Source organism: Marasmius oreades, chromosome 9 (assembly GCF_018924745.1).
Source record: "Marasmius oreades isolate 03SP1 chromosome 9, whole genome shotgun sequence".
Classification (NCBI taxonomy): Eukaryota; Fungi; Basidiomycota; class Agaricomycetes; order Agaricales; family Marasmiaceae; genus Marasmius; species Marasmius oreades.
In genome coordinates, this window is record NC_057331.1 from 241698 (window position 1) to 262102 (window position 20405).

Genomic DNA, 20405 nt, shown 5'->3' on the forward strand with positions numbered 1-20405 from the left:
TCAATCCAATTGAGGAGAGCTTCAGTGCAGGTCTGCTCCCAATCTTCTTCTGCAAACAATCAGTTGACAGCTTTACAGTTAAAAGCTATCTCCAACAACAGTTCTGGAAGCTACAGGACAGTGAATTCCCCGAAATTGACCTCATTGAGGCTTGTATGACTGCAGTTACTCCAGAGAAGGCATGGGGATGGTTTAAAGATAGTGGATACGTTCATTAAAAGTGGTGATACTAATATGAGATATAACAATGACTAGTTACGTCTCTCTCGAGACCAGTGTCTATACTTGTCAAGAAACCTCTTCCAATGTACAGGCTTGATTCCAGCCTTCTCCCAGCCACCATTGTCAACGTAACTAAGCTTATCACCAATGCAGAAGCCAGCATGAACCTCCAGATATGCTGCAATGCCTGTCTCGCCAAGTCCCCTTTCACGACACCAGTCATTAGTATTGATTGGGTTGTTGTTCTTTTCGGGACTATGAATCGGGGGACTGGATGATCTCATAGACTTGGTGGCAGGCATTGATGGTGGCTGAAGAAAACCAGGTCCGTATGGTGTTCCTAGATAAGGTCCAGGAAAGTAAGTTGGATATGGGGGCATCATGGGTGGCACTGCCGAATATGGGGCTGAATGATAACTGGTGAACGTTGGTGCTGGAGTTGCTGGTATAGTTGGCAGAGCTGCTGGAGGGGCTGGCATTGGATCCCGAATTGTCTGGTTCTGCTTGAAAAAGACGCTGCCTAGCGGGGGCAAAAGGTAGTTGGTTTGGTTACGGAACTTTATAAAGCAATCAGATCTTGAACAGTAATAAACATCATGACTTACTATAGCTTGAGCCCATACTTTGAGCCGGTTGTCATTTAAGTCAAAATGCCAGCCATGAGCGGGGTAATGAAAGCAGTGTCAGTCACTATGCAGAGTACAGCTGCCATGGGGATACGTCTCTTTTAGTTTGTCAACAATCGGCTTCAATCTGGTATCAAGGTTGTGCTGGAATCATCGTCAGTCAGCACTCGCCGAATGATGGGATGCTTACAAAGTTGCCAATTAGGGAATCCATGTTTGAGATGGTTGCCTTGGCAGGTTCAGGAGCAACATAGTCTGTTGCCCATGGCTAAAGCACACTTGAGGTTAGCAAAACTGGGGAGAAGAACAAAAGAATATTGTGGAAATATGGAAAGAACTCTATATATTGTGTAGGCTTTACATCTGGTTTATATACTAGTAGTCCATGTATCTAGAATGTTCTTGTATGTACTGTGTTCTGAGGAAGATGAGTAAGTAGCTGAGTAAGAAAGTAGGAGAGAAATAACCGGAATATTCTAATAGTTGTGTTTGCGCTTGCCGGAGTTGCTGGTCAACTCCATTGATCTACAACAAAGAACACACTGGAAGGCTATTCCCTGGCCTGAGTGGGCATCCCATAGTAATCATGACTTTGCACACCGCTTTTTTGTCATCGACGAGAGCCCGAATGTCGTCAATCATTGAACTGAGGCCCACATTGTCCATGATTGGTAATCCCGCACCTGTCTTCTGACCTTTTGACCTGACCGACTTTCCATCTTTAGTGAAAGACCACGACATTGACGCAATGGCGAGATTCTTGGGATCACTATGCACCATGTCAGCACATGCCTCAAGAAAGTCTTCATAGGTATCCATGTTTGTCAAGTTCTGAGGGCCAAAGAGTTGAGATTCCTCCATAACCATCTTAGGAGCACCACGCTTTGACTTCGTCTGCTCCATCTTCATTTCTCCGAGAACCTCAACATATAACTTTACACAGAATGACTCCGAGGGCTGCGGCTGCTCCTTACGTGGCCGGCCATGCAAACGTTTCATGGGAACTTGAATTTTTCGAGGTGAGGTTATGAGTGAATCATCTGAGCCCGACAGCGACAATGCTTCATCTCCACTAGTGATTTCCACTGGGCCATCTCGGTTAGGTGAGGGAAGATTTTTGATGAGAGTACGGATACGCTTGTGAAATTTTGGAAGTGGTGGCAGTGACGAGACACAGATAGCAGGGGAATTATTACTGGACTGTCGGGTTGGCGTATGAAATGCAATGGGTGAAATATTGTAGTCGGCTTCGTGGTCAGACCATAGGACAGATGGCTTGGTGATGATGGAGGAGGGTTTCTTGGGAGTGAACTCGGCAGAGAAGATGTCTGGAGATTTGGGGGCAGGACCAGCAGGTGGAGATGAACTGATATTGATAAGTGGTGGCTTCTGTTGTGCTGGTATCTTGATTTTTATTGATTCTATCAGCATGTCAGTATATGCTGGATATTCAGAGACTGCTACGCACTGGAAGAGTTGGAGTGGGGGTTGCTTTTGCGTGTTATCTTTTTTTTTTTATCCCTAGAAGGGAATCCGAGTACATGTGAGTGATTACACATTCGGAGAGACTCTAATGAACTACCTTTGCCCATTATAGGTGTATTATGATAGAATGAGAGGTGTAGAAGGAGTGTAGATAGCGAATGTAGTGTGTATTGAAGAGAAAGAAAATTGAGTGTATTCTTTTATTTTTCGTGTATTTACATGTCACTTTTCCCGCGCGTCGCAACCATTTCACAAACCGCTGTAAGTCCCGGTGCTTTGTGTGAATGAATAATCAGATTGATCCTCGGGGTTATTCCATTGTCCGATCTATCATCTGAGTGTGAATGAGAAGAAAGAAAGGCATACCGCAGTAAACATGAAAGGGGAGAACGCACATAACATTCCTTTGGATACACATATTCCCAGAGCGCGTAAAGACGATCGACGTTGCAGTGATGGAGGAAGAATCTGAAAACGAAAATGATGATAAACCAGCCGTATGGAGAGGATATAAGTAAAATGCTACTCACATAGGATCGAATCCAGCCTTGAAAAGTGAATCAGGGAAAACAAGATCGTTCGTTTAGTCAAAGCGTGACGTTTCATGCATTTCGTTTAAATGAGAGACGTGAATTTACTGTCAAAGCAAGCACTCACATAGTCTGGATATGTCATATTACCATTTCCGCCCAGAATGTCGTGCATCGAATCGTGAACTCCTTCGAGGGAGTCTTAGAATTCCCTCAAGTCAACAAAACGGGACGCAGATAAAAGATAATAAGGCATACCAGACGTATAATAGTGTAATTCATTCGTGGATTGAACGGTGTGGTTTAAGAATTCATCAAAGCTAGAAAAAAACAAATAAGTATTAAACCTTTCCAAGGTGCAAGGTTAACCAGAATGGAAGTGAACGTACGTGTGAGAAGCAGACGTTTGAGGACTTTTCGTCGCTGGCAAAGTAAACAACGACGCTACTCGGTTTCTTAGAGTCGGGGCTTCTTGTATTAAGGCCCTGGAGCGGATCCGAGAGTTCATATTAGACACTGACAGTGGCTGCCCCACGACCAAAAAACTTACGCATTGAGCGCTGCAGTATCGTTGTCCTGAATCTCGGGGCTACTGGGAGCGTAACGAATTGTTCGCATCCATTGGGAGAAATAGGCGGTCATCTGTCAAGTCGAGCCGATGAGAAATGTGAGGAGGTTGAGATACGGTACTGACGCACAGTGTTATCAGACTAAAAAGAAACAAAATATGTTAACCTCGCCATCCAGAATCGAGCATGCTGAACATACATTCGTAACATCCTTAAATCCCTTGGGTATAGACTGGAATGGGAAAAAAGAGAGCGGATTAAACACCCCCATCGCACATCCGGAGTAGAACTCCAGAACGAGCCTGTCGTCAGAAAAAACAGTTGGCAACCCGTTCTGTGCTACGTCGCTATCAGCCCAATCCCACCATCTGGCCCCGAAGGAAGGTTGTTGAGAAAAGAAGGTCACCAATCAAGATCAATGAAAAACGTACGGGAATCGTAAGGCAGCGGCTGTATCTGCCCATATTCTGCGAATATACCGGTGTAGTCGAGAGCTTTCGCGAAGGCAACTGCGACTTCTCCTATGGATTGCTGGTGGTGGGTTGTTGAGCTGGACCCAAGACAAGGCTGTTTCAGTACATACCTCAAGAGCCATAACATAGGGACGATGCCTAAAGGTGGGTACATTAGAAAAGAAATTCTAGCAGAAAGAATTTGCTCACCAGCTTGGGAAGAGGACACTTCCGTGATTACAATACTACACAGACGAGGCAGGCAGAATATCTCATTACGGCGAAGGAATGAACAAGAATTATTAGCTCACCCCACCAAACCGTGATGGCTTTGGTTCCGTATCCTTTGGATCGTTTTCGTCGTAATCGGCCTTCGCGTCGTGACTAGGATCGCCTTTCCATTCCTAGATATAAGTAATGAGTTGTCAAATAGTTGAGAAAAAAATCAAATAACTGCTCTCCCCACCTCATACGGAAGCCCGTGGATGCCCGCAATACGAGCAAAGGTTAACGCCTGTTCGGGTGGTTTGACGCCAAACATCAACAACTCGCTGAATATGGCGCTGTACACCGTCATATTGCACCCCGGCTGAGGCTCTAGTCCGACGTTGCGATATTGGATAATGAGGTAGCTCAGGATGGACAGAGCGAACTGTTTGGTTTCAATTTGCAGTTCATCTATGGAAAGACGTGGGTGGACGCCTGTGTGTTCGCGACCGACGATAGGGACCGAGATGTCAGGCATCTTTGTAGTTGTGAGGGAGGTGCTGCCAATGCAAGTTAAGACGACGATCGAGGAACGTTTATAAGGTACCGTGTAGACAGACTATAAGCGGGTTTGAATATTTGACTGATTGAGCTTCGGCTTTTGTGGTTATGATATATCGGGAACTGACAGCGGAGCTAGAAGCTAAGAGCGGCATTTCGTTGACTCCGCTATTGACTCAGTCAACTTGAAGTCACCGGGCTGACCAAAGGTACATACGATGAATTGAGGCGGGTTCAGAGAGCTCGTAGTGTGGGTTACAAATAAGTAAGGTTCGGTCCACGAGTCTGAAAGAATACCATCTGATGATTGACAGCTTTTATTCATGAAGGACAGGTTAAAGGTTGAGACTGCTTCTGCCGGCAGTTGTGAACGGCTTTCTGAAGGCGAGAACACCGAGAAGACCTTGCGGCATCTTCCTTTTGACGTCTTGCATTCAAGGTTGAGCGGATGTATTGGTAACGCAAAGAAGGATTGAGACCATGATAACCAGCGAGAAAGTCACCGAAGCTTGAGAGTAAACGGTGAGTTGACGCGTGCGCGTGACGGTCTAACCGCCGGGACCAAAGACGAGACCACGTGTTCTTTTCTTCGACTTCGAGGGTTTTCCCCCGTCCTACCCTGACTGATTTCCCCAAGACCTCCCATGTTTTTCGTTTTGTTTTGTCTCTATTCAATCTCTATTAGATGGAAACCCCTCGAGTGCCATCGGTAATCATGGGAAAGTCACCGTAGATGGTAGAATCGGGTAAGCGCTGAGCATCCATTCAGTCTGCCCGTGAACAAGATATTTCAGGAAAACATATCATCAGCTGTGATTACTACCACCGTACCAGCGCACCTTCTGGCACTCGTGCGTGCAGGCTCTCTGTCAAAAGTAACACTCGCCGAGTCTCGGTGTTTAGAAATGAACTTGATAACAATTTGGTTCTATATTGCCTTTCTCCCGATGTTATAGGGCACGCCTGAACGTATAAAAACATACAGTCTAGCTCATATTATCTTCAAGCCCTCCTCAGGACTTTTCACAACTATGGTCTCATCCAAATCGCTTTTTTTGGTGCGCTTCACGTCTTTCATTCGTTCCTCTAGTTCCTTCTCATGGTGATACATCCCCTAGGCCTTACCTTTCCTCGCTCATTGCACCCATGCGGCCCCGACGAATTCATCGCAAACCGCTAACCTTGCAGCAACGTTCCCGAATGTCCCAGCTATCCAAGACGTCGCAGTCGTTCAAGGGGCCAATAACCATCCCGCTTTTTTGTTTTACCAAGACGTGGCTTCAGCAGATCTCATAGCTGCGACGGTATCCGAAGATGGTTCTGAAATTATAAACACCGAATCGATTGTACCGAATGCGGAGTTGTTTATTGGTGGTCCGATTGCGGCTGTAACGCTGGATGCATCCGAGGTATGGGGTTTTATTCTTCAGATCCGTCTTTCTCTTTAAATACTCACCTCCTACCATTTTTTTAATAGCTGAGCGTTTTCTACGTTAACCAAGACACTGTTATCTCTGAAGTCCGTCGGGACTCTACTACCGGAGAGTGGACACGAGGCTCCGCCTGTCCTGAGTGTATCGACAACCAGGTGTCGTTCAAAATCCTCCGAGCGAGTAAAATTTTGTTCCCGATGTGGACCAGTAATACAGCCAGCACGGCCGAGATTCGGCTTGTGTTTGTGCCACCGAGCTCTACGGGTGATGCTGTTACGGTTTCGGAAGCTGAGAGACAAAATGGGGTGTGGAGTTTACATCCTTTGGTTACGTCTCAGAACACTCCGGCACAGATCAACACGGATGCATTTGGGGATATTATTGCTATTCAAGGAGCTGATAATAAGCCTTCGTTCTTGCTTTACAGAGACTTTACAAACCAGGCAATGGGAGACCTTAAGTCTGTGACGATCACGGACGCGTTTTCGGTTGGACATGTTGCGGCTGAAACTTCGATTGTTCCGGCGAATGGAATGTTCGAGGATTGTCCGCTTGCGGTCGTACAGTTAGGTCAAGGGGCGAGCGATCTCGGCGATGTATGTACCGTACACGGGTTTCTTGGTGATTCTTTAACTGACGCCTCCCTGGTTTTGTGTAGATACGAGTTTTTTACGGTAACGCGGATTTCATTCTGTCCGAAATCCGTTGGACTGGTGGCAGTGGATGGGTGGGAGGCTCTGATTGCCCGGAGTGCATCGAAAATCAAGCCTCCTTCGAGCTGTTTGGTCGCAGCGTTTTGTATGCGATGGGAACGGAGGATTCTCAGACTGGGAGCACGGAGATTAGGCTTGGGTTTGAGACAGGGTCACCTGATAATGATGGGGATTTTGGCAAAATAGTTGAGGTTGTCAGTAAGGATGGGGTGTGGAGTCCGAGCACTTGAACAACTTTCGATGAGTGATGGAATTGATGTCAAGGGAGGGCTAAAGGAAAGGGTTGGGTTGAAAGTTCCGATTAGACCGTGTCCGTGACGAGAACTACGTTGATAATTTACAGCCGTTTGCATAAAGGTTGAGACTGATCAACCATGTAGTTTATATAGAAATCTAAACAATTTGGTGCCCTTAGTCCTCCCCGGGCCTCCCGGATGTATTTGTGTCGTACTCTCCTGCCGGCCTTCGACGCCGATTGACGCCGTTTACCCTGGCGCTGCTCCGCTCCTACTGGGAGGGTCCGGAAAGGACACCAGTACTGATAAGGTATGTGTCAATGTCGTTGATTTCTATATAAAACAGATGATTGACAAGTCTCAAGCTTTATGCAAATGGCTGTAAAGGGATCTCACAAAAACTGTACTTATTCAACGTACTGTATGACGATTTGGATCCTAGAAAATCTTTCGGGAGAACTTGAATGTCGTTCTGGGATTTCGGTCGGAAGCATTGTTTCAAAATTCGGAAAGTGAGTCGTTCTTCTGGAAAATTTTGACGTCAGAACAGGTATCCAGTCTGACCAAGAACTTACAATGGATCGTTTTAGTGGAATGAGGGGAGAAGACAACCTATGGTTCCTTTGTTCGCTTTTGCGCTACTCTAAATTACGTTCCAACTTCCCAGCACGTGAGCGTCTACAGCTCGGCTGAAAGCCGCGATCGAGGCAAGCCGGAACCAAAAACGGCAATCCAGCGCTTGCACATGTTTGGCGAAGTCAACCTAAACGTCTCTAGCAGCGACAGTCATAACTCCAAGTCAACTCTAAGTCGCATGCTGTTTGTTGTCAATAATTCAAAATTCCCACTTGTAATCTTCTAATCCCTTACAAGAGGTTCCTTTCCACGCAATCCACATTCTCGCAAAAATACAAATCCGGTGCACACGCGTGCGAGACTCTTGCCAGCGTATATCGTCATCCGCTTTTTTTTTTCCAGTCGAAATCCTACCCAACAAGAGGACCTTTGGAACATTCGCAACCAATGGAGGATTCTATCACCGCTCGAACAGTCGCCCAATCCGGCCCTCGTCTCGCTTGGATAGTTATTGACTGTGAACATGGATTGACGGCGTTGACAGCTGGAATAGCGAATCAGGTTGCAGCTATCCAAGCTGAAGGTCTACCTGCTTTGGTCAGGGTGCCGGCGGCGTGAATAAGTTCGGATGCGAGTTGGCAGATAAAATATTGTTTGGATGCTGGTGCGAAAGGTGTGTGCTCTTTTTTCCTCAAGTTCCTCTCGTTCTTTTCTCAATAACTCAATAGGTGTCATTGTACCAATGGTTTGTCTTTCGGTCAGAAGCTCTCAGTCACGAGAATAACAATATCTAAATCAGGTTTCAACCCCAGAGAAGGCCGCAGATAACTGTCGTTTCCCTCCAGTCGGCAGGAGAGGTTTTGGAAGCGCGTACGGACACACGAGCTAGAACACGTCGATTAAAGACTATTTGGGCAAATTCAACGACAATGTACTGTGCATGGTTCAAATAGAGACGAAGGAAGGCATCGAGAATCTCGAGAAGATCGCAGCTTTGGATGGGGTTGATACGTGTAGTCGCCCGTGGGCGTCAGGCTCGTGGTGTCTCCAACGTATGTTCTAACGAACGTGTTAAAAGTTCTATTACTCGGTCCTGCGGATCTCTCGATGGCATATGGATACCCTATTCTGAACCCTGATTTTCATCCAGAGGTAGAGAAACTTATTCAACACATGAAGGACGTTGCACATGCTGCTGGGAAGAAATGGTGGACCTTCTTTGCTGTTATTGGGAACTTGCTGACGTCGATATAGCTTCATGTACGTCAATACTGGGGAAAGGGCGAAGGAATGATTCGACATGGTCTGCCGTTGCATGCATTTTGATTAATGATCTCACGTCGCGACGTCGCTCTCATCTCAAGACATCTTGAGATCTCTTGAGAATATCTCAAAGATCTCAATAAAAGTACACTCCCCATATTAAATAATACATGCCATTATCTCAAATTTTCCATCTCATTATCTCAAAAAAATAAGATCTCATTGTCTCAAAGAATATATCTCACTGTGTTAAACATCTCATAAGTTTCAATCTCAAAGATATCATAAATCTCAATCTGAATGTCTATGTCTCAATTTCTCAGTAACTGAGATTGCTAGTTGGTATACTAAGCTAAGGTTGAATGTAATAGTGGTGCTAGCAATTTTGATTGCATTACACCCGCGCATAGGCCCTTCACCCTTATAATAGTTTAACTTAGCCATGTAACAGATGACCCTCAGCCTACGCGTGGGTGTAACGCAATCAAAATTGCTAGCACCACTATTACATTCAACCTTAGCTTAGTATACCAACTAGCAATCTCAGTTACTGAGAAATTGAGACATAGACATTCAGATTGAGATTTATGATATCTTTGAGATTGAAACTTATGAGATGTTTAACACAGTGAGATATATTCTTTGAGACAATGAGATCTTATTTTTTTGAGATAATGAGATGGAAAATTTGAGATAATGGCATGTATTATTTAATATGGGGAGTGTACTTTTATTGAGATATTCTCAAGAGATCTCAAGATGTCTTGAGATGAGAGCGACGTCGCGACGTGAGATCATTAATCAAAATGCATGCATTTACTGACATGGTGCGTTATTTCCGAAGAATTCAAACTGACTTCTCACCTACTTTCAGGTAAGTCTGTCCAACGATGCCGTCATGCTCCAGCTAGGTCTTCAAAGTCAACTCGCCGATGTTATTCGTCTATCCCGATTACCGAAATACTGGCGGGAAAAAGAAGTGTCATCGAGGGCTAGGATCCAAACTAGTAGTCTCTTGTCCAGTGACTATTACTGTATCCTCATCTTAGCCTTAGGAAACGCATACCTAGCTCTAATGAGGATGACCGAGCCACTTGGAACGCTGGAATAGACATGTTTACTGCGACTTGCTAGGAATGAAGATAAATGCAAACGTCAAGCTGTCCGAAACCCGTTCGGCGACTACGCGTTTCTGATATTCAATGGCTTCAAATGAGGATACTTCGAAACTTCAACATGACCACGAATTCAAACTATGTATTGAGGGAGCAAAGCCTGGGTTTACCACAGAAGCCCCAGGTACATTTCGGTAAACCCCTTGACTTCTACCACGGGGACTGAATGAACCTTGCTACGACATCACTAACATTTAGGAGTACGCCGCTACGGCTGTAGCGAATGCGGACGCAATGTTAGATTTGATCTCGTTGGCCTTGTCAGCGAGGTCAGCCTATACTTAGGAGTTCAGGCACCTGAATTCGCCTTTAACGGCCCTTACTCGATTCAAGTCACCTATATGGATAAAAACAACGTCAGTTCTAAAAAAAAACCATTCCTGTCATTAACCTGCCTGATTACTGGAAAAAACCCCTCCATCTTACACAGAAACAAATCCACATCGGCTCTATCAGCGTCTTCGCCCGCCAACCCGAATCCAACTACGGAGCATGCAAGACTAAACGTACCATAGGCACCAAAATCCACGGTCTCATCCCCGTACCAAACAAGATCGTGCTCAACGTCGTCGATGCTATGGGGGGAAGAACACATCGAATCTACAGCTGCTGAAGCTGCTGAAGCTCCTGCAGCTCCTGAAGCCCTCATAAACGAACTCAAAAGCCGTCTTTCTGCGACGATTTTGGATAGGTTTAAGAAACCTGTGGCGGCTGCGCAGAGTTCGAGTGAGCATCAGCTTCCGTGGGATGATTCGGTGGCACTTAAATCGCATGTCACCCCGACGATTACTGTGGCTTCGTCGTATGTGGTTAGAGGTAAGAAAGGTCGTGGAGATGAGGAAAAAGGACCGGTACATTGGGATAGTTGGACAGATCATGGAGAAGTGTTTCGTCCGCATCTTGGTAAGACCGGATGGAGGTCTGCCTAGCGCTTGCAAGGGTAAAAGCACTGGTTCATATATGGAGCGCAAAATATGTAGTACGGTGTCAAACAATGTTTCCTTGTAGTCATGATTCGTTGGACTTTACTTTTTGATGGATCCTATATCTCAGAGGTCCAAGTCAATTGACGTCTCTGACATCTCCAGTCCGTCGAGAGCATAAATATAAACAACCAGTAACTATCCGACGTCCGTGGATCAATAACCGGATATCTGAACTAAAGTAGCCAGGCAGACAAGGGGAGCGATAATACTAGAAAGTGATAATCTGGTCGAGTTTTGGCCGCCATGTGTACTTCCACTGGCAGGAGAGAAAAGAGATCGCGGCATTTTATTGCCGTGATAAGCCGTAATGATTGCCGCTGGAACGGCAACGGCGTCCTCGGTGTTTCAAATTTCAAGCGTTCTGCCAATGTGTTAATGACGCTCATTAAATAAATATCACTACAGCAATCCCAACCGTTCAACGTTCAACGTTCAACTCCCCATCTTCCTTCACCCCGATCAACTTCCGATACCAAATTTGAGGAACCATCCTCCCCAATTCTCCACAAATTCTCCAATGGATCACGATCTGTGCGTAACGTCGACAAGGCCGATTCAGACAGTCAAACTTGAGCCAAATTATGATTTTTTGACGTGTTTAAGTACCATACAGACTGTCCGAATCGTGGGCCTTATGGCCACAAGACTGCACAACCAAACAAGATACGTACGCACCGTGATGGATTTCAAATTTTTGAACAAACTAGTGCAAGTGGATGATAACATTGTATCGGCTACCACGACGAGTTTCGTAGTTTTTCCTTCCGGGATGCTGGAGATACTGGACATCGCCTGACCTCAGCATACTGTTGAGCTTAGGTGTCGGTGTATAAGGGTTTGGGGGATTAAAATCATCCGAGATGTTGAGGGTAAAGGTGAATGTCGGTACGGTTAGTTGTATATATTCTCCAACAACAATCCGGTCCGTTTTGTGATGGTATAAATTCGTTTTTGGTCTGAGTCCGAGTCAGAACAGTTGTACATGTATATCTAGGAAGCTTCATAAACCTTCAACTCGACCCTCTCCTTTACCCATTTCTCAGCATCAAACCCCTTCTCCTCATCGTGACCCAGTATGAACGCCAAACATCTCTGTTTCTTGATCTTGATGAACCATGCTCCAAGCTCTTCATCCTCTAAAAGAACAAGTCTCCTACGTAGCGTTGACAACGCCAATGTAGTCAACCAGACTGTCTGGATTGTGGGTCTTACACTCAGAAGACGGCACAACCAAACCATGTTTTCCGGCTCGAACGTATCCAACGTGACGGTTTTCAGATTCTTGAACGAACCGGTGGACGGATCAACTAACGGACCGGATTCGTGACTGCGCGACCATCCAACGTAATAGATATCATCTGACCCAACCGGCATATGAGAATTTTGAAGGCCAAGGTCATCCCCGTCTGCAAACGGGAAATCAATTCCAAGTACGTCACCCGACGAATGGGAGAGATGGATCTCCTCTATAGTGTGGGTAGTGGGAAGGTTCCTAAACCAAGTAGAATGATCCATATCTCCCACTGCCGTTGCGCCTTGGACTCTCCTAGGAATTCTCAAAAGTTTGAGCTTTCTCAAACTCGTGAGTGACGAAGGGTCTGGAAGAATATTCGCCAGATTGATGTTTTTGAGATCGTTAAGGCAGACCTCTAGGTATTCCAGGCTGGGAGCAAGAACATATGTGAGGACGGATTTGCGGTGGTTTACAATGCTATTGAGCTCAAAAAGGTCCTCGAGTTGAGCGTCCCTAAATTCGAGTATCAAGGATCGAAGAGAGTTCATTTCAATCGGCTTTTTCCAGTGAAACCTTTCACCCAACGGAGAGGATCTAATAAGAGAAATAGACCAGAGGGATAAGACCTCTAGCCTCTGACAATCAGATGCGAGCTCTCGAAACAAAGTATCGGATAAAGGGAAGTGATGAATATTGAGCTCTTGTAATTCCTTCGTTAAGGGAAATATGTCCGAGCCGCGAACGACTACCTTACGCAAGTTCGGAGTAGACTTGAAGGGAGGGTAAATGGCCTGTACACAATGTGAGGAATTTTTACGTTGAATGACGATATTATTGAGAGTCGGAGCGTGGACACGTTCGAGGGGGGATAGTAATGAGAAAGAGGTGTAAGGTGGAGTTATCTCTGGATGCGGAAGCTGGAAATGGATTCCTCCAAACCGGTAGATGTTAGGGGCGATGGAGGTGTTCCACAGGTCATGGAATGCCGTGAAACCTGCAGGGTCCGAGAAAGGAGGCAAAAATCGCAATAGAATGGTTACCGGAAGTGGTTTCGAGTGTTCCAGCCAAAAGCCGATACATTTGTGCATGTTGCAATTTGCGGCTTTCAAAAGTCCGAATGAGATGATGAAGTGGGTGAAGAGAGTGGGTGCCCCGAGCACGATGGAGCGCCATCGTCGGGAAACCTCAGCACATTTGAGAATAGTATTGTGCAAGTAGACGGCTTCATCTTGTTGGAACTCGAGCTGAGAGACGATTTTGAGGATGTGTATAAGGGTTTCGGGGGCCAAGCTTTCAATCGCCATGGTGGACGAGTCAAACAAAAACAAAACGGGCGCTTAAGTTGCTTGCCCCTGATCACGTCACGATCCGGGAACTACCGAGTAGGGGGGTTAGAACCCCAGAAAGCGAGCTACCGAGATCAAACGTTGTGAGTCACTCGGACAATCGCCTACAAATGTCCTGTACAGCCCTCTGGTCGGACCTAAGATCTGGGCGATGCTGGATTTTCTGAATGTACTTCACGTTAGCGTATGGCGGGGAATGTTGGTTAGCATTCAGGTCTTCAGGGAGTGATGTAGTGTTCCCATCAGTTCGGTTCGAAACCGGTTTGAAACCGAAACACGAACCGAGATGCCGAAATAGTTCGGCAATCCGTTTTGCCGAGAAACCGAATACAAAACGGTTTCGGCGCGGCAAAACGGCTTTTTGAAACGCCCGACCCACTGGGTCTGAGATTTTTTTTTATAGTTTTTTTTGGTACAGTAGGCGTACTACATCTCGGAAATCTTCATTGGTACCACAGGAGGTCTGTTTTATTAGATACAGTATGGAGTAGGTAGTCTGTAGTCGTTCTCCTGCGAATAAACAATCGGATCACTTTCATCTATCGATGTACGTCGGGGTGGGTATACGGGAGTGCGAATGCGATGTACGACTATGTGAAAGAGCAGGAGAATTAAAGACAGGACTGGAAACTGTCTTTGGAATTGTCGAGCATGGATATTTGTAGGCGTATGTGGAAGTTTACTCTACCGTCCCAAAATGGACGATTGGCGTTGTTCAACCTACCGTATTCTATCCAGACCAAGCATTCTCGTATCGTCATTCATGGACACCAAGCTGCAAACAGCGTTCGAGGCGAAGATTCGTCGAAGAATTTCGGACAGTGATGGGGAGGGATGGGTTTATCTTCTTGTAGGCAAAGAGGAATTCGTGAAGTTAGGCAGGACAAACAATCTGGAGCGAAGACTTGTGGAGCATCAACAAAACTGCCATTTGGATGAAAGTGAGCTGGTAGAGGTTTACAAGACGAAGCTCCGTTGGTGCCATCGAACGGGTTGGCTCTCGATCCCATGTCCATGCTTTCTGCTAACTAGCGTCCAGAATCGATACTGCATTCTAAGCTCAAGATCGCCGGATATCAAGTGTCGACAGTACCTTGCGATTGTGAGTCCGTTCGCTTTTTTTTTGCTGTTTTGATATCCATTAACGACTTCGAAGGCGGTTTGCGACATCGAGAACGATACGACCTTCCGGCTATGTCTATCGATCAGGTTGTGAACGAAATGAAAGGGTTCATTGAAGAATATAGGGATGTATGACGAAAAGCGAACCTTGAGCTAGCTATTTTCTTGTACCCATTGTAAAATGACCGGGAGAAATGATACGAGTTCTTAGCGACAGGACTCTAACGCATCTCGCCGACGTGAAAACCTGTGAGAACCGGACCATTCAAAGTCGCTCTCAACGCAAGGGCAGTTATCGACAATCTTGACTCTTTCTTCATTCTCCAGTCCATCACCGACGTAGCACATTGCATCTGGCAGACGGTGATGGTAGAGCTTCTATATGGAAATGTCAATACTCCACCGTAGCAAACGAAAAGAATGCAACAAGAACGCTCACCTATCGCCCAAAGACACATCTTTCATTCCTCCCTTCACTAGGACTCCACAGTTCAAAGGGATCGTGATTGAGATCGTCTGGGTCCAAGACACCTGAAAGCCGCAACAAAGATCAGCTGTTGTCAAATTCTTCCGGGGGAAAACTCACACTATCTACTCATCAATGACGAGAAATCAATCGGAATCGCTACAGATCCCTCCCCACCAGCACGCTCTCCAAACAAGATAAACTTCCTACTATTATCCGCAGGCACCGTAACGAGATACCTCACCCGGACCTTCCTCTCCCCCTCACCTACAAATTTGTATTCCTTCCAACTCATTCCCTGATCGATGGAATACGCGACGAAATCCTTAGGTTCTTCATCGTTAACCACGATGAGTATCCCGCCGGAATCGCCAAACTCCCAGAGATGCGCATCTTTGTGGACTTCGTGCGATGTGAAACCGCCATCTCGGTAATGGGCGAAGTATACCACTCAAGAGTCAACCTAATATCAGAGCTACGGGAGTAGCACCAACACCAAATCAACCCAAAAACTAGTAAACCTCCGTGTAAAGTCTATCAATAACTCTACACACCAGGAAAGATTGCAAGGGTGGACTGCTTGGCAAAGGTTACGCACAAGATCACAGTCTCAATATCATATGAAGTTCTTATGAAATCAATGTGTAACTGCAAGTGTAAAACACCACAGCTACGGGGACTCTAGGGTTTGTAGGGGCTCTGTTTATTGTCCAGTGGACTAAGTGGGACTATGAATTTCGTCTACGGTAAGACTAATTCGAACGATTGGAGACTATTGCCCTCGACGGACACGAAAACTAAGTCCTCGGCGGACACGAACGCTAAGACCCTCGACGGATCACGAAACAGTAATCAAGACCTCGGCGGCCTATGGACGGATAGTTCTCTAGTTTTGACCTCGACGGTCTCGTATAGTTCAAATCAAATCTTATCTTATCACTGCACAATGACAGGGCAAATCTCTCTCTATTGGTGTCAAGAGCAGTTACTCACGGGCAACCCACTCAGGACTTTCCTACGCACGGGTAGTACTCTTTTATCTACGGATACATGAGCTGCTTTTATACTACTTCTACGCTAGCTTTGTAATCCTATCTCTACTTGTTTTATCTCTAAAAATAATGCACTGTAGCTACGATTCCATGCGAAATCTTATCGCTAGGGGCCGCTACATGTGCAGAATCTTGTCTACGGAGCTTTTCCGTATTCGAATCATATGTTTTGGACCAATCTGGACCGTTCTTCATTCTTGTTTCAGCATGCGGAATGGACCTACATAGGCATACCATATGGTGTTTCCTTCCTACGGACCTTATCCTGCATTTCGACGTTATCAAATCATATGGACTTTGTGTGTCCAAGTAGTTCCAGCATATGGATCCAGAGTTCCAAATCGCCATAGCACATGAACAGCGCGGACTCCAAGATCTGTTGTTCACTCCTGCCTGGTTCCTGGGTACTCTATCTGTGATCTGGGATCTGTATCATGTCTTTTTGTCTTTTCCTCAGATCGGGACTCGATCTACGGTCATATCAAATTTCTCCTAGTCTGTGTGGTCCTATGTCCGATTTCTTGTCAACTAAATCCCCCGTAGAAGTAGGTACTCCTAGTATGAAGGTCTTTTGACTTTGTTAAGTTCTGCTACGAACGGTTCTGTGAAGACTACAAGTCTTCTAATAGTACAATCCCTTGATATGCCAGTGCCTAGTAGAATGTAGAGAGTAGAACTCGGTGAATTACCGCTTAAGTCCTCTGCTCATAGTGTTCTACAGGTTTCGAACGGTCCTACAGTTTTCTGACACGATCTACGGCTCTCTCTAACTGGTCTAGCTGCGCCTACGGCACATTCTACTAGCGGCACTAGCTTTAACTAGCAATTCGGGCTCACTCTAGTTCTTAATACGATAAATATCGCTCCGTAGCACTGTTTAAAGTGCAAAAAGAACCTTGTAGCATAGTCAACTAAGTCGCATTATCCTCTAACTGGTCTAGCTGCGCCTACGGCACATTCTACTAGCGGCACTAGCTTTAACTAGCAATTCGGGCTCACTCTAGTTCTTAATACGATAAATATCGCTCCGTAGCACTGTTTAAAGTGCAAAAAGAACCTTGTAGCATAGTCAACTAAGTCGCATTATCGGGAGAGGAAGGTGTCGCATTCTGTTGTATGGGAGGGGAGATTGGCCGACATTTCCGACAGCCATGATGATTCCGACGATCGATGGGGAGCTGAACGTTGCTCGTGCATCTCGACGGACGGTCGGTGTACCCATGGACATGAAGATTACAGCTCTACAATCCAAGACAAGGATGAATCAGAAACGATGAATGCAACGAATGAGGAGGAAACAGGAAAGGACTTACCACATCCTGACATCCATATTCCTGCCCAAATACATCCACAAAAGGCGGTTTAAGAGGCTTCCAAGTACCTCCATCATTATGTGAGCCCTTTCTCTCTCTTCGACGGTCGTGACATCCTTCCGTGATTGGATGAACAGCTTGTGTTCTGCCTACAATGACTTAAGACCCGGTTCACAGTCAGAGCAAAAGCTATTCCACTTACTCTAATCGAGTTGAGTAGCTGTCCTTGCCGTGGCTGTAGATCGTTCATCAGTTTAATGAACTTGTCGTACTTGGCTAGCTCCTTGTCAAAGACATCCTCAAACATCGCTGGTTGGACTTCGCCTAGAACCTGAAGCGGCTTTCAGGATATGTTGCCGAATATCGTCTACTTCCGCGAGCTTTTTCGCTCGTCCCACAATATCTTCTCATTCAGATTGGAGTCGGTTCAAGTCTTCCAGAGAAACCCGGAGCTTTCGAGCATGTCCTGTAACGTCAGGAATTACCGAGGTTCCAACTGTCGCTTATATAGCCTTTGATCTGAAATGGCAATGGTTAGCGAACTGTCTAAATCAAGATAAGACGAAACTTGGAATCCTTGTCCTTGAGGTTAGCTTCAAGGTGTTTTCGGACGGTAACTGCCTTTTCGCTGGGGTACCAAAGGTTTGCAGGGATGAATGGGCCAAGTCCTATCCACAAAACGCATGTCAAAAGGGTCATTTTTGGATAAATAGAAAGGGGAGAGATAGAGGGGGAAAGCTACGGGGCTTGTAGAAATGGCCGATGTCGATTGATAATATACAGCAGGTAGAAGAACAGCAACATTGATTGCCAGAACGATGAGTTCATTTGCAATACACCTAAACATCATCAGGCCGGTTCCTTTTGAGAAAGCCATTGCACGGAACTCGAGGCGAACGTCAGATCAGAGAACTTGATGCCACCAGCAAGGAATGGAACCTATGGCTACAAGAAGTGTCTATCTACAGTCCAAAGCGGATGTGAAACGGGAAGAAATCAAGAAACGGGGCATATCTCAGCCCTACGTCCATTGCTAACCAAAATAACGTCACGAACTGCCTTGATATCCTTGCTGAACCTCGCCCTTTCTTTATCCGTCTCCTTCACCCTTACTAAATCGCTCCTAGGATCCAATTCCAGGTGTTCTTCAGACAGTTGTTCGTCGCGCATGGTGTTCTTCTTGATGACTCCAACAATGATTCGGTGCTTGTCTTCGGTCTTCTCTCCCAAATAAAAGTTGCCCAAGCGTCGCACGAGCTTCCCGATGTTTTCAGAGGCACCACCAACCACCACCATTAAGCTTTTCTCAGTGCTAGGCTTGATAGCGTCATGGGGCATCCTGATGTCATCGATTTGACGGACGAGAGTGCCGTCTCTCAAAAAGCGGACAGCGGGCTTGTCGTCGACAGAGACAGGCTGAACGAGGGTGACCCACTCGTCTTTTCCAGTGCTCTTGAGACTGATTTGAAACTCGATATTCACCAGGCCCGCTTGGGAGAACCAGTATGAGGGTGGTGGAGGTGGAGGTGGAGGTGTAGGACAAGTAGGAGCTGCCGCCGCTTCCTCTGCCAAGTTTGCTGGTGCACTTTCAGACGTGTCTTCTCCTGCAGCATTGAGTCGGGCAAGAATAGCTGCCACATAAGGATTCTTGTTGGTAGCAGAGAAAGTAGATGCATCCCACTCTAGATCCCAAGGTGGAGCCTCTCCTGCAGGTTGAGGCGTGGGTGAACGTGGTGCTGGATTCCATGTGGGTGACTGTGGATTCCATGCATCTTCTCCGGTCGCTAGCATCTCAATCATCTCATCGCGTGATGGAAGGGGAGTACCAGGAACCAAAGAGTTCGACGGGACATAGCTCACATCGATGGCCTTGAGGGTATCGACCGGGTTCCGTAGACCTTCGCGAGGGAGCCAGAATTCATGGCCATGACCAAGCGGACGCCAGACATTGAGGAACTTTTGCGAATTGAGTTCCACAACGTAGCTGTAGTCGAGTACATGGACAGGTTGACTTCGATGCGCCTGGAACAGATCCAGCTCTACTTTCAAAAGTAAACCAGACTTGGGCATAGGAGACCGGTCCAGAGTGACTTCCTGAACTGTACCGGTCACACCCTTGAAGTGAGAGCGGATGACCCGTACTTTCGTGCCTATCCAAGGTTCCTTCCCAACTGACATTGAGGGTCCAACACCGTAAATTCGCTCTTGAACCTTAGTTAGAGGTCGCCAGTCAACGAGCCTCATTCCACTACTACTTTCCACAACATTGTCATGGTCGAGAAGGGCGTGACATTGTAGCTTAAGCACGTAAACGCTCAGCATTAAGCGTCTACCCTCCCGCCGTTCCTGCCGTACGACATCCTTGACGATGCACTGTCTAAATGTGTAAGGACCCCATTGCATGGCCACAGTTGCCCCCACCCAAGGTGTTGCGGTGTTCGTGGACACAATTGTCTCGGTCGAGTTGAGATAGACTTTGAACTAGACGATAATCAGTATTGTAGCTTGAGATGAAATAAAATGAAACTCACAAGGCTTCGATCAGCGTCGTCTTGAGCCACCTCCAGTATACCGTTTCTGGATGTGATGACGAGTCCTTCCTTCCCTTTCTGAATACCGCCCATAACTCAAACAAAATCTCCAGGATCGACAACTTTGCGAACCTGGCGAACAGGAAGGGCATAATCGCCATCTTCAAAGGCAACCGTACAAGTCTGGGGCTGCTTCGGGTCTAGACGTGCATTTAAGTACTTGAATGACCCAGGGATCGTACTCAAGGAGGGTTTGGACGGAAGGATCTTGTCGCCAGCAGCGAGAACCCAGTCTGCCGGATAAGGC

General features: G+C 46.3%; 7 protein-coding genes across 7 annotated transcripts; 3 read left to right on the forward strand and 4 right to left on the reverse strand.

Moving 5' to 3' along the window:
• Positions 1 to 251: 251 nt before the first annotated feature.
• E1B28_013012 (uncharacterized protein) lies at positions 252 to 701 on the reverse strand (the record flags this gene model as incomplete). Its single annotated transcript, XM_043158161.1, has 1 exon — positions 252 to 701. The coding sequence occupies one exon, from the start codon at positions 699 to 701 to the stop codon at positions 252 to 254; it is 450 nt and encodes a 149-aa protein (XP_043003504.1).
• A 672-nt stretch (positions 702 to 1373) lies between these two features.
• On the reverse strand, positions 1374 to 2279 carry E1B28_013013 (uncharacterized protein; the record flags this gene model as incomplete). The annotated part of the gene is made up of 1 exon (XM_043158162.1): positions 1374 to 2279. The coding sequence occupies one exon, from the start codon at positions 2277 to 2279 to the stop codon at positions 1374 to 1376; it is 906 nt and encodes a 301-aa protein (XP_043003505.1).
• A 303-nt stretch (positions 2280 to 2582) lies between these two features.
• On the reverse strand, positions 2583 to 4629 carry E1B28_013014 (uncharacterized protein; the record flags this gene model as incomplete). Its single annotated transcript, XM_043158163.1, has 13 exons — positions 2583 to 2660; positions 2729 to 2801; positions 2864 to 2880; positions 2991 to 3064; positions 3122 to 3183; positions 3253 to 3348; positions 3414 to 3505; positions 3562 to 3573; positions 3632 to 3800; positions 3864 to 4043; positions 4095 to 4129; positions 4196 to 4288; positions 4351 to 4629. The coding sequence occupies 13 exons, from the start codon at positions 4627 to 4629 to the stop codon at positions 2583 to 2585; spliced, it is 1260 nt and encodes a 419-aa protein (XP_043003506.1).
• Positions 4630 to 5683: 1054 nt separating this feature from the next.
• E1B28_013015 (uncharacterized protein) lies at positions 5684 to 7028 on the forward strand (the record flags this gene model as incomplete). Its single annotated transcript, XM_043158164.1, has 4 exons — positions 5684 to 5710; positions 5771 to 6061; positions 6130 to 6681; positions 6744 to 7028. The coding sequence occupies 4 exons, from the start codon at positions 5684 to 5686 to the stop codon at positions 7026 to 7028; spliced, it is 1155 nt and encodes a 384-aa protein (XP_043003507.1).
• Positions 7029 to 8550: 1522 nt separating this feature from the next.
• On the forward strand, positions 8551 to 8864 carry E1B28_013016 (uncharacterized protein; the record flags this gene model as incomplete). The annotated part of the gene is made up of 2 exons (XM_043158165.1): positions 8551 to 8662; positions 8689 to 8864. The coding sequence occupies 2 exons, from the start codon at positions 8551 to 8553 to the stop codon at positions 8862 to 8864; spliced, it is 288 nt and encodes a 95-aa protein (XP_043003508.1).
• Positions 8865 to 10620: 1756 nt separating this feature from the next.
• E1B28_013017 (uncharacterized protein) lies at positions 10621 to 10977 on the forward strand (the record flags this gene model as incomplete). Its single annotated transcript, XM_043158166.1, has 1 exon — positions 10621 to 10977. One exon carries the CDS (start codon positions 10621 to 10623, stop codon positions 10975 to 10977), a length of 357 nt encoding a protein of 118 aa, XP_043003509.1.
• A 1047-nt stretch (positions 10978 to 12024) lies between these two features.
• On the reverse strand, positions 12025 to 13584 carry E1B28_013018 (uncharacterized protein; the record flags this gene model as incomplete). Its single annotated transcript, XM_043158167.1, has 1 exon — positions 12025 to 13584. Exon 1 carries the CDS (start codon positions 13570 to 13572, stop codon positions 12025 to 12027), a length of 1548 nt encoding a protein of 515 aa, XP_043003510.1. The 5' UTR covers positions 13573 to 13584.
• Between the last annotated feature and the right edge of the window lie 6821 nt (positions 13585 to 20405).